We start from the raw sequence: 13582 nt of genomic DNA on the forward strand, positions 1-13582 counted from the left end.
TGTTGAAATGGCAAGCGACAGGGAGGTCTGGATGATGCTTGCGGACAGACCGAAGGTGTTCTGCAAAGTGGTCACCCAGTCTGCATTTGGTCTCTCCAATGTAGAGGAAACCGCATTGGGAGCAACGAATGCAGTAGACTAAGTTGAGGGAAGTGCAAGTGAAATGCTGCTTCACTTGAAATGAGTGTTTGGGCCCTTGGACGGTGAGGAGAGGGGAAGTAAAGGGGCAGGTGTTGCATCTTCTGCGGTTGCATGGGAAGGTGCCATGGGAGGGTGTTGAGGTGTAGGGGGTGATGGAGGAGTGGACCAGGGTGTCACGGAGGGAACGATCCCTACGGAATGCCGCCAGGGGGGGTGAAGGGAAGATGTGTTTGGTGGTGGCATCATGCTGGAGTTGGCGGAAATGGCGGAGGATGATCCTTTGAATGCGGAGGTTGGTGGGGTGATAAGTGAGGACAAGGGGGACCCTATCATGTTTCTGGGAGGGAGGTGTGAGAGCGGATGCGCGGGAGATGGGCCTGACACGGTTGAGGGCCCTGTCAAGCACCATGGGTGGAAAACCTCGGTTAAGGAAGATGTATTTCCATCCATTGTTTTATCTCTACCTTTTAGCCTTTTTCGATTCCTTCACCCCACCCCATCTGTACCTTGCTCATCCTGCTTTCTACCCTTAATTAGCACATTCCTTTAGATAATATCACCACCTTCAACACCTCTTTGTCCTTTTGTCTGTGACATCTTTTGGTTATCTCCACCTATCACTAGCCCTCTATCCAGCTCTACTTGTCTCCCCCCACCATCCCCCCCCACCTTAAACCAGCTTATATTTCACCTCTTTTCTATTTTTACTTAGTTCTGTTGAAGAGTCATTTGGACTCGAAATGTTAACTGCGCTCCTCTCCACAGATGCTGCCAGACCTGCTGAGTTTTTCCAGGTATTTTTGTTTAGGTTCAGCAACTTGCCAGTTGAACACCTTTCCCCTCCGATTAGTTTGATTTTTCATCCCTTTTGTTTCAGTATTGAAGAAGGACAAAAGCCTGACTGTCCATTCTCTCCAATGAGGCTGGTTGACCTACTGCGCGTTTCAGACTCTCATCTGCTTCAAGTTTCCAACATTGGTGGAATTTTGTTTTGTTTTTGGTCATCTCATTCTATTTGGATTCCAGAAAGTTGACACAAATTCAACAACAGTCTCTTTATTTTAAGTGTGTTTTCCCGGTGAGCCGCAGGACCATTTCATAATGATATTCCAAGAAAAGCTCTGCAATGTCTTTTCAGTGCAATGTAGTCGAAACATGATATTGAGCTCAATGATTTTAAATTTATTTGAAGTTTGTTAGATATGTAATGTTGCTTAATAAGTTGTAAAAATACATGTCATTGGTTTACAAAATCTTTTACAGATACATTTTCTATGGAAAGCATTTGGTATATTGGAATGATAGGTCATGAATAGTCAAATAGTTATATAATCACAAATGATTAATTTAAATACCTACGGTTAAAAAATACATTTTTGCAACATTCTATTGATCAGATGGTAATATTCAGTTGGCAGATGTTTTCCTATTGAATAATCACTATTATAGCATCTCTGGACACACTCAACATTCAGAGGTTCAAAAGCTGGAGGCAGATCATGGATTCTTATTAGTGCATCCTTACTGATTTCTCTGATCCTATATATTTTTCTTGAATTGTGTTGGGGCAGAATCTTGTGCCTCCCCCATGGAGAGTTTGGTAGCGGAGACCTTTAATCAGGTGGAAAGGTAACAGGACCTGCCACCACTTCCTGGTGACGCTGCTGTGTACAAAAGAGCTCCTGGGCTCTGAATGGCAAGCAGCTCTAGGTGGACAGGAGTTCTGTCCGCAGGGTCTTTGTTCCCAGGGGAAGGCCAGCCACAGGCCTGTTAAGTGCCTATGTGGCACAAGATGCAGTGGGCCTTCCAGAAGAGAGGCAATGTGGGAGCCTCACAGGTTCTCTAACTGGCGGCTGGGATCCCAGTTGTATCCACAAGATTCTGCCCTACGTTTCCATGTATTTTCATTTGATGAGTAGTGTAAGATCCTAATTATGTTTAGTTTGACACATACACACTCCTACATATTTTCATAGCTCCACATGGACCAAGTGCTTTATTCCTCTAAATCAGCATTGACTCGTGGCACAAATTTCAGGATTATGGGTTTCTTAGGCTGCATGAATTCAGTCACATCCAAATCCAATGGAATCTGAAACAGGAAGAGCAATGCTAATACGAAGCCAACAGGAAGGTTTGATTGCAACAATAAATGGTTCTACTCCATCCCATTATTCCCTCCCCTCTATATTCACTTCAACAAACAAAACAATTAAATTCTTACTGGTGTCTCCTTGCATGGCACGAAAGTCAAGTGTTGCAAGAATGAAGCGAGTGCCACTTTCATCACAAGTTGGGCAAATCGCATCCCGATGCAGTTCCGAGGGCCCACACCAAATGGCAGGAAGATATAAGGATCCCGAGACTCCCTATTCTCTTTACTGAACCTAGTTATATTTACAAAAGACAAAAGAAGTGAAATAGATCATTGTCAAATTTGCTTGGATATAGTTTAAATTTATCAGAGTGGATGGAGAATGCAACAGTTTAAAACTGTAACTCTGGTTTTGTCCCAGCAATTCCATCACTTACTGATATTTCTTGAGCTGTTGTTACACAGGCACTGGGCGCAAGACTTGATATGTGAGCCCCGACTGTGGAGTGTTACCAGAGTAATCAACTGTGAAGAACAGCAGCACAGTCAAGGTTGATCCTGTCCTCACCCGACATCCAGCTGTGTACAGATCTATTCAAGATGGTATTTGGGTTGTTATGCACATCAGTGAACTCCAAATTTAAAATGAGCCTAAACAGCGTTGGGTCCCTCCGAAAATGATAACAACTTGATTTTTGTCACAAACAGGGCACAAAGGAGTTGGAATAATGGCTGACTGATTTGTGACCATTTTATGGTTCTATGAAATAAAAGTGACTTAATTTGAATTGCTAATGCATTTAGTTGAACCACAGCCTCTTGTGTGGAACTTTGTCAGATTCCTATCTGAGCTTCAAGACATTGAGGAGGTTGGTCTGTTTTAGCAATTGTTTGTATTAATACTGTCATTACAAAATAGTGGCTTCTCAGGCTATCCAAAGCTGTCACAAATGGCTCTTCCTTGGTGGTAACTCAGTTCTGTGCTGTTAGGCAGCCCTTCCAAAACTGGAGAAATAGACATTTTCCAACATCCCCAAAGTACTTTTGAGCTTTTGTAAATAAGAAAGAAAAGAGAAGACAGATGCTCAGTTCAAAAAAACCCAGAAGGTTCTCAGTGCTTTAGCTGGTTAATGCACTGGACAGCAAAGGCCAGAATTTGTTGTCTCTTCAGTGCTGAGTGGTTGGCCTCAGAGTGGTGATAGCACTGTTATGTTGAGCCTCAGCAACTCTAAGTCAGCGGAATACAATTACAAAAAACATTGTTAGTGTCTGCTCCTGACTACCAGGCTTGCTGCGAAGTAGGCGGGTATGTTGGTATCCAGAGAGGACATTGTTTTGTCCAGTGATGATGAGCCTTTGACACAAGCACAATCACTCCTACGTACCGTTCAGGTCTGAACTCCTCGGGCTCTGGCCAGTATGCTGGATCACGGTGCAGGACGTAGGCAGGAACCATGACTACAGTCCCCTTCGGAACAGTTACCCCATTGAGCTGGACATCTTTCTTGCACACTCTGTCAATACGGGGTGCAGGAGGGAACAGTCGCAGGGTTTCCGATATCACCATTTCCATATACTCCAACTGCATCACCCCATCATATGTGGGAGGAGCCTTCACACAGGAAAAAACACTTTCAGTAACTGAATAGGACAATAGTGAAAAGTGGGGTGGGGTAGGGAATGGGGAGGTGCAATCCAGAAAATTAAAATATTTTGTCACGGGCAAGAGAAATATTTTCTATTGTTTTGTAATGGATAGAAGATGTTTCTATTTGTGAGGTAGACCAGAACTATGAGGTCATAAATATAGATAGTCATTAATAAATCTAATAGGGAATTCAGGAGAAACTTCTTTACCCAAAGAATGGCTTGAATGTGGAACTCTATATTACAAGGAGTGGCTGAGTAACTTAGATAAATATGATGGAGTTAGATAAAGTAGGGGGGAGGAGCTCAGGTGGAACATAAACACCAGCATGGACCAGTTAGGCTCAATGGCCTGTTTCTGTGCTGCAAAAACTTTGTAATATGCCATGAGCAACAAGAGAACAAAGCAAATGCCATTAAGTGCATCAGGCAGTGCTTGTCATTGTGAGTACTGTCCAGATTGAAAACCTCAGAACATCAACAAATGGACTCCAGCTGCACCTATTTGGATTAGAAATGTTGATGGCAGTGAATTGCTCAAGCACATTCAATTTATTTTAGCCAAAACACCAAGAATAGAGACAAGCTGATTAATATTCAATTTGCATGCTAATACAATTCAGCCTTCTCCAAATTTGCTTCCATCAGTGAAGTAATGTTACCCAAAGAGGTGGATACTAAAGAATCATGGATCAGGAACCTGATTAAGATTGAAACAGGATTAGGACAAAAATTGGAAAGGGTGATAGAAGTTTACAGTCTGGGGCATAGGGAGTGAAATATGTGGAAGAAACTATTAGCCTTCCAATAGGAAGGAAGGAATAGGCCATTCTCTCATTGCTCCTAACAGCCTATTTCAGAGCAATGCAGAACGCCAGAGAACAGATTATCCCTAACAGACAACACTTAGACAAAGAATGATGAAAGAAGATCTAAATAGGCGTGGGAAGATGTGGAGAAAATGACAAGATCACTCAATAAAATGTGGTGAAGGGGAATGTGATGGAATTATCACATGGGAGATAAAGCAGAATGAACTGAAGAAGATCCAATGATATTGGGCCCCTTGATCCAGCATGGAATGCAATGTCAATAAGGTCATTCAATTCATGTTAGCTCATCATCATCATTGTTAGGAGAGGAAAAGCTCTCCTCACTGTTCTCTGGAACTCCACAAACATTTGGCTGAACAGTTGTTCATTGAAAACCTGTAAAAGGACTTGACTTAAAAGTCAACTAAACTCAGCACATTGTGGATATTTGAAGACGACTGAAAAGTACAGGAGTGGCTGGTGACTGATCACTATTCACTGCCTGAACACTAAGGCCCTCGGGGGTAATTCTCTGAAACATTAAATGGAGGATCCTCTCAGTTGGATGTAAAACATCATATGGGAGGATTTTGAACAGTAAGGCAGTTCTCAGGGCAATATTTATCTGCTCATTGTCACTTTGCTGCCATGTTTTACATGACAGCAGTGACTACAATTCAGAAACTAGCTGAAAAGAGCTTTAGGATGTTCTGAGATCATGAAAGGCGCTATAGAAATGCAAGTTCCTTCTTGTCCTTTCTCAAGGACTCACTTTGTTTGGAAAAGCCTCATCTATTTCCTGCTGCAGCTTCTTCTGTACGTCCGGGTGCATCGCCAGATTGTGTGCGGCAAATGACAATGTATTGCTGGTGGTCCGGTACCCGGCAACGATAAAGGTCAAGGACTGCGCCAGAATCTCCATGTCAGTCAGAGCTGCAGAGAATCAGAAGAATCAGAATATGGATCACAATCCTCACCTTACAATGCAGAAGGTAAAAATGTTGGGTTTTCAGTGCAAATATTGCCAAAAACTTTTATTATTACCAACTACTTAAAAGCGCAATGCCGCAGATAATTCAATATTTCTGTGATAACTGTGCTAGGAGCATAAATTAAGCCCTTGTACTAAAATCATTAAATAGATTCCCAGCACTGTGGTTGGATCAGGTTACAAGCTAGACTTTAGTAAGAGGACACTACAAATAAAATCAGTTCAAATCTACTTTCTAAAGCTTGGGTAAATAGACACTTTTATCCTTCTGTAAGATAGTCTGGATTGACAGGGTTAAAACTGACTGGGACTCCAGTGCCCAGACACACAGGGTGTAAGGATGATTAATGTGTGTCTCGATTTCCCTGCATTACCCAGTTCCCAACGTCAGGCCCATGATTGTTTGGAATCACCGGCCAAACGCCAGGCAATTCCCAATGGGGTAAGACAGACAACAAATCCCAGCAGGAGTTAGACCTCCCCAGAATGTTCTCACACACCCCTCACTGGGGTTTAAGGGGCTGGGAGTAGATCCCATGTCTGAACTGTCAGCCAGGTGGGGTAGAGGGAAAACTGGAAGACAAGAGAGTATAAAACAAAAGAAGTAAAAATAAACTGAACAGCAAGCAATAATTTAAGGAACAGAAAGAAATAAGGATGAAGGGAGTGAGAAGCTTTCCATTGATGGCACCTTTGTCTGTCGACTTGCTGACATCATTCTGCTTCTGGGAGTTGGTATTAGTTATTTGAGAATCAACCATCAGCTGCAGAAAATCCACCCGAACCTGAGAATTAAACAAGAATTGTGTGAGGACTCAGCTATGACGGCACAGGAACAGGCTCCTTAGGAGTAAAGTCCTAGACACTGAAATTCCAGAGGGCTGTAAAGGAGGAAGTAGAACGTATTTCCTCCAGAGAGGCCGGAATCAGAACCCACCCAGGACTCCAGCCAGGGAAGAGCTGTCAAGACTTTCACCCGTCCATATGTGCTCAAAAACTGCTCCAGGGGATGTTGGGGGGAGTTCCTGATCTACACTGGGTAGTCTGCCCATTACATTTTCCCTAAACCCAATGGAACTAACATTATTGGCCTAGTGAAGATCCCCGAGACTCCCTCTGAGAAATGTAATCAATCCCAGAGGGATCATCATTCGATTCCTGTAGGGGGAAGGCACAAATCTGCAATTTAAAAACTTTGGCCTTCAAAGTTTGCCTGTTCCCCTGACAGGAGCAGCAGAGGTCAGTTCCAGTTTTACACTCACAGTGTCTCTGTAAATTACTCCATTCTGTACAATTGGAACAGGATCAATACTGAGGGCGAAAGGGGCTCAGTGGGAGTCCCACTACTCCACTCTGCTGGTGACAGAACAGGAGTGCTGCAACTCCAGATTTCTAGCCTTTCATGAAACAGAGGAACACTCAGCTCATCACAGCCACGTTGGCTCTCAGTTGTTCACTTAGTTCCATCCTCAATTTCCTTTAAAAATTCTCTTTATCCACTTCCCATTCCTATTTAGAAGCAGTTATAGATTCTGTTTCTGGTTGGGCATTCTGTATCCCAACAATCCTCTGAATAAAAATAATTTTTGCCTGGTCTCTCCCTTTGACAGATTTAAATTTATGATCTCTCACTACATCCTCATCAAACAATGTGAAGATTTTTTTTTGCTTACCTTAACCAAATTTTGAACCTGATTTCCTTTGAATTGTCTCTATTCCAGTGAGAAGCCCCCACTTTCTTTTGTCCTTCCTCATGGCTAAAACCACTCATTCTGATTTATGTCAGTGAAGCTCTCCAAACCCTTGTCAGTGACTGTTAAACAAATCAAGGAGACATTTGCCTGTATTTGGCAGGTTGGGATCAATTTAACTCTTGACCTTCAATTTAACCAACTTTTCTTCAAATACAAAATGCACCACTTGAGAAAGAAACTCCTGCTTCTCTCCTGCATAATCACTAACAGACACTGAACTAAACCTTTAATTAGCTATAATTCTGTTCTAAACGCGGCCTGAGTGTTGGACAACATCCCCTCATCCAATTTACCTGCTAAGACATCTTTGCCCCATAACAGTCAATACTGTCAATTAACTAAATAAATTCCATTTTCTTCTGGACATTTAAATGGAGCAAAGTCCTAACAGGTAGTGAACCAGGGCACCAAGTGTCAAAGAGATTACACACTACAGCATACATCTTAAAACAAACTTGGAAAGGAGATGGAATAGTGGAGATCTTCACTTAAGTACAATATAACAAGAAAATTTCTAATCAAAACAGATCTACAGAAAATATCAGATTGCTTTCACTCACACCAATGTTACTGATATAGTCATCCCTCGTCTTCCCTCTCCAACCCCCTCTTTAATGGAATCTATTCACAGGCCATCCAAAAATATTTTTACTACCGGATTCCAAGTTGTGAAGAAAATGCACAGCCTAAAACACAATGGGGTAGAATTTCTTCTCTCTGGCTATAGCCTTGGCAGAAGCCTGAGAGAAATGGCAAAAAGCAGCCATTGTCCCCCACCATTTCCACTTGCTGAAAAAAGAGACTCTGACTCTGAGTCCAGTTGCTAACCAATCAGCAATATCTTCACATACAGCATAAATTGGTGTTGTTTCCCCTTTATATTAGTATTCTTGAGAAGTGTCTTGATGAGTGCAAGACAAAAAGCTTCGACGTGTCTCTTTTTTTCAGCAATACTCAACTTCTGTTCTACCAAAAATCTATTTCCACTTTATAGCTGGAGAGGAGAACCCCAGCAGCAATCCCTGGTCTGTGACGGTAGAGCTGTCTGCAACCAGATTAAACACAAACTACACACCTGGCTACTAAACTTCCACAACTGAAAAAGAACAGAATATTCCCAAGCTACCCATCTCTTCTAATTTTGCAATATTGTAATAGTCACTTCCTTTCTAGTTATGAGAATAAGGCAGAGACAGATGGTCAGTGTGGAGGGAGGGAGAGAGGCAGAACTAGTGTAGGAACCATTTCACAGTTAGTTTAACACTCACAGTGTGCACTCCTTTTTGTCGCTTTGCCTTCAAATTTGTCAAAATGTTCATGAAGAATTCCTTCATATCTCTAGAGAAGAAGAGGCTGAAATCAAGTTTTTCCAGGGCTGGAATAAGGGCAGGAAAAATAACTGGAATAAAAGAATAAAAATCATACAGATGACCAATAGCCGTACCCCTACAATCATAGGTTTACAAAAGGAGGATAAGAATGAGAGAGAGGAAAAGACAGGGAAAGATAAAGAGAGCGGGAGAGAAAGAGAGATTTGTAAAGTCAACTTTCACAACCCTAGGATGCCCCAAATAGCTTGACAGATAAATGAAATGTTTTTGAGATGTCAAGTAATCATTGTTGTAATGTCCAAAACACAAATCAATGTACACACAAGGCCCCATAAAAAAATGTGATAATCAATATCAGGTGATGCTGTTTGAGGAATAAATATTGGCAAGAAACTCGGAGAACACCACTGTTCTTTATAATAGTCACATGGGACCTTTTACAACCACCTGACAGGGAAGATGCTTTAACATTTCATCTGAAAGGCAGTACCTTGAGAGTGCAGTGCTCTCTGAGCCTACCCTGAATTATCAGCCTGAATTATGTACTCATGTCTCTGCTGTGCGGCTTGAACCCACAATCCTCTGACTCAGAGACGAACGCGCTACACACTAAGATGGACTCTGAACGTCTATGGGCCCAAAACATTCCCAGTAATCAGTCTGAACAAACTGTAGAGAAAAGCCTCCTGGCAGCTAAATTGTGGAATTATAGAGTGATGGGTTCACATAGGCAAAAAACTCATTAGGCCAAGTTTAGATGTAGCTGGGAACCTAATGGTTGCTGCTAGACTTGCCTCTCCACTGTTACCTCAAAAGGATTTTCCCACAAATTTCCTGAAGCGTTGCAGCAAGGGAAATGGGACCAGAGTGAATGGAACAACAAACATGATATCTCCTTAGCCAATGAGAAAAAAAATTATTACCTTGTCTCAACTAAAACTAAACAAATATTTTGAATCACTTACAAGAAAGGATAAGTGTAGGATTGAAGATGCTGAAATTTAATAGTTTCTTGAGGTTTCTGACAAGCGAGTCATCGGGGTTGTTGATGGAGTCGAAGTCCACACTGAATGCAGTGCTGGAGATCACATCCAAGCTGTACGCTGCAAAGATACTGACAGAAGGGAAGAGAAATGTATTTGTTGCAACTGCTTATAACTGAAATAAAGAAAGGCTTTTTTATTTTGCTAGTTGCCTGCTGAGGCAGAATAAACCATTCCATCGAAAGTAGAGCTCAGAAACAGGCCATTCGGCCAAACTGGTCTACACCGGCATTTTTGCTCCACATGAACCTCCTCCCATCCATCTTCATCTAAACCTATCAACATATTCTTCAATCCTTTCTCCTTCATGTGTTTATCAAGCTTTCCCTTAAATGTATCTATACCAGTCGTCTCTAATATTCTTTGTGATAACAAAATCCATATTTTTAACACTCTGACAATCTCTCAAGTTTCCCGTTGGAGTTATTGGTGACTATTCTGCCTATACTCTTGTTCTCCCCTGCAAGTTTAAACATCTCCAAGTTAAAGACCCTGTTAGGTTACTTTCTGATTTCTGGAGTAAAAAAAGCCCCAGCCTTTTCCGGATGAATAGAAATCTCACTTCTACACCATATCATTTCTGTGATTCTGTGATCCTTGTAAAGCTGTTATTTTTGGACCTTCTCCTGTTGGCTAAAACTTTGTTCACACCCATTTTGGGCACAGTGGTCGTGATTCCTGATCTGCTAAGCCAGTCCCCATTGAGGCAGGGAGCATTGCAACTTTGTGCTGCCTCATTTGAATGATTTCAGCTTGCAGCCCAGCACAACCCATGCTACTGGTTGGTTGGATCCTCTGCAGGGGCCCTATCAGTGTGAGGCAAGTATATGTTCCCACTAGCATCCAGCTCTTACAGGTAGTCTTCCCATCTTAAAGGGAAACTGCACTGACTAAAAGAAGCCAGGCTGGTGCCTCTGCTGCAATTGGAGAGAAGGGAAATTGAGAACTAGAGCAGAGAGAGGGTTCCACAGTTCAGGATATTGCACTGGAGACCATAGAGATGGAGATCAACAGGAAGGAGACGCCATGGGGGAAGGAGCACCTTCCAAACTGAATGGGGACAGGTGGCCTGGGAGGGGCACTCCTGGAGTCTGGCAGTAGTGCTACGAGATGTCTAATGATCTCAAAGTGAATGATCAAGGTAAAAGAATGCATCCACCCATAATACCTCCAGCCACTCTTGCTGTTCACTGCACCACACCCCCAACACTCTCCCATCAGCAGTCCCTGGACTCAGTACACACACCTATTAGCCAGGTGCTCCATCTCACCTTCACATACCTTCCTAAATTGTCAGTCTCACGACCTACTCTCATATTCTTCCACAAACCTCTAGCTACTCAACTGTGGCAGGCATGCCATTCAAACCTAGTGCACCACAATCACTGACGTTCTGCCCTCTCTTTCAGGATAAGGTTGCCTACAACAGAAGTTAGCAAAGCTGAACCTTGGTGGGACATGCATGGCTTCATCCCTTGAACATCCCCTGGAGATGGTCCTGTACATCCTGGGGCCAGATGTGATAAACCCGTAGCATCCAGCATCACTATGAACATTCAGGGTGACAGTATGTTCCTGCCTTATGCCCCTTCTCAACTCCCACCTCACCCTCATCCTGCTTTATGACATGATGCGTGAGTGTAGATAGTGTGACCGTGGAGTTCTTGCTTTACACTCCGCTGAGGTCGCCCCAAACTCCCCTTCTGATTTTCTGCTTTCAGATCCCCATGGAATGGCATCTGCCCAACCCCAACAGTCCCAGGAGGAGAGAGAAACACATCACAAATGAAGCACTGTCATTGGATCTGACAATCGCAGCCACCAGCTCAGATTGACAGTGCTCAAACTTTAGACACTAGTTTAGAGTGGTGAGTCATCAGGTCTAAGTGAACTGCAGTCAGGCCTGAGGGTAAAAGACAACTCATATGCCAGCTCACTCTAGGGCAGTGATTCCCACTGTGGGTCATGACCCCTCCACCCCCGCATAGGGCCACAGAAATAGCATTTGGAGTCACGAGCTCCCACTCCCCCGAGGCAGAAATGGCAACTGAGAGAAGGTTCTGGCAGCACAGCAGGGGACCCACTGGATCGATGCCACCAAATAGCAAAGGGAAGGACAGTGGATCCAAAGCACCTTAAGGAGCACCTCTGGTGGTGAGTCTGGGATGTCTGTGCACTGACTTGGAGCAGGCACAGGTCAACAAGCACTGAGTCACTGAGTGTGGGAAAAACCAGGAGGTCAGGCGGCTTCAACCTTTACTGTGTTTCTGCTCCTGTTGTACAGGTTCCTTATCCTGGACTGGCAAATCTGCTTCGGAGGCACTGGCAACTAGGGTGTCGGGATTGGGAAAGAGACTGGTTACTGTGTGTGCGGATGGTGCTGATTACCGTGTGCGGGGTGGGGGAAGGGGAGAGGAGTTTCACCGAGTCTTTTGTCATCGGGGAATATAGGGAGCTTGGGTGAAATCTGCGAGTACATACAATAACATTTTTACCAAGTATTTATTCATGTATTAACTATATCACTGTTCCTTCACTGTTGCTGGATCAAAATCCTGGAACTCCGTTCCTAGCAGCACTGTGAGTGTACCTAGACCACATGGACTCCTGCAGTTCAAGAAGGCAGCTCACCACCACTTCAATGATTATATACTGAATGTTACTTTGCCACTTTATTGCTGTTCTGCTTTTGTTGGCATCTTTGGTCATATTAATTTTCAAAGGTTAAAATGGAGTTGCGTTGGAAAACAGTTTGGGAAACACTCCTATAGGGTGAAGTCACAGGCAAGTTCTGCTACAGGGCATTTAGATGAGTACCCTGATGTGGGGCATAAAGGAGAACATTGATGAACATGTACAGTGAAATGCTCGGTACATTGATGGTCACTGTCAAGGAGTATTGAGGTGTCTGCTTCCAAAGTGGCAGGTGGTTTTGGAACAGCTTGGAGCCCTTCCTTTGCAAGGGTTACTGTTGGTGGCTTTTATTGTTGAATCTTGACCCAAGAAGATGCTGTGATGCAGCCTCTCAGATGGATGCCGAGGTTGGGGTTGGTGGTGCAATGCTGGTAAAGGGAAGTAGAGTCTAAATGGGTGCTCTTGGACAGCCTTTCTAAAGAAAACGTGTCCCAGATGCCCCCTTCCTAATCCTTCTTCTACTCTTCCTGCTCCTACTGAGGTGGCCTCTGGATTCCTGCTGACATTGGCTGCACAATGGGGATATTGCAGGACATCATAGACTTGGAGACACGCTCCTGTGTGCACTGGAGAGTTTTCCTGAGCAGTCCAGGCGTCGAAAGCATTGTTTCAGCACACCGATGTTTACAGCTCCACTATGTTCTTGGTGGCCCCACGGCTCTCGTTACATGCCCACTGTTCTCGTATGATCAGGTAGCAGTGGTTGTTTATGAGCCACATGTACAGGGGGCCCTTTGTTCCCCAAGCAGCCATCCTCTGGTTTTTCTTGGAGGCACAAGACAATGGGAATGGCAGACTGCCTCAGAATGAAGGCATCATGGCTGCTGCCAGGATAGTGGGTATTCACCAAATTGATTCTCATAGACATTTACAGCACAGGAGGCCATTCGGCCCATCGTGTCTGCGCTGGTCAACAAAGATCTGACTACACTAATCCCATTTTCCAGTGCTTGGCCCATAGTCTTGGAGGCTATGGCAACGCAAGTGAATATCTAAATACTTCTTAAATGTTACGAGAGTTTCTGACTCAACCACCCTTTCAGGCAGTGAGTTCCAGACTCCCACCATGCTCCG

The 13582-nt window shown here is 43.7% G+C and overlaps 1 protein-coding gene across 2 annotated transcripts in view; it reads right to left on the minus strand.

Moving 5' to 3' along the window:
* Positions 1 to 1304: 1304 nt before the first annotated feature.
* LOC144690779 (cytochrome P450 3A30-like) overlaps positions 1305 to 13582 on the minus strand; it is a 57112-nt gene continuing 44834 nt past the window's right edge. Inside the window, exons 7-13 of one of the 2 annotated variants that reach the window (XM_078558593.1) lie at positions 9737 to 9885; positions 8709 to 8815; positions 6378 to 6471; positions 5468 to 5628; positions 3622 to 3848; positions 2366 to 2528; positions 1305 to 2233 (exon numbers count right to left, since the gene is read on the minus strand). In XM_078558593.1, the coding sequence (XP_078414719.1) occupies positions 2138 to 2233; positions 2366 to 2528; positions 3622 to 3848; positions 5468 to 5628; positions 6378 to 6471; positions 8709 to 8815; positions 9737 to 9885 (997 nt within the window). In that variant the 3' untranslated portion in view covers positions 1305 to 2137. Of the gene's footprint in view, positions 2234 to 2365; positions 2529 to 3621; positions 3849 to 5467; positions 5629 to 6377; positions 6472 to 8708; positions 8840 to 9736; positions 9886 to 13582 lie in introns of both variants that reach the window. The other variant, XM_078558592.1, reaches the window with a different exon arrangement.

The sequence above is a fragment of the Cetorhinus maximus genome, chromosome 15, assembly GCF_964194155.1.
Source record: "Cetorhinus maximus chromosome 15, sCetMax3.hap1.1, whole genome shotgun sequence".
Classification (NCBI taxonomy): Eukaryota; Metazoa; Chordata; class Chondrichthyes; order Lamniformes; family Cetorhinidae; genus Cetorhinus; species Cetorhinus maximus.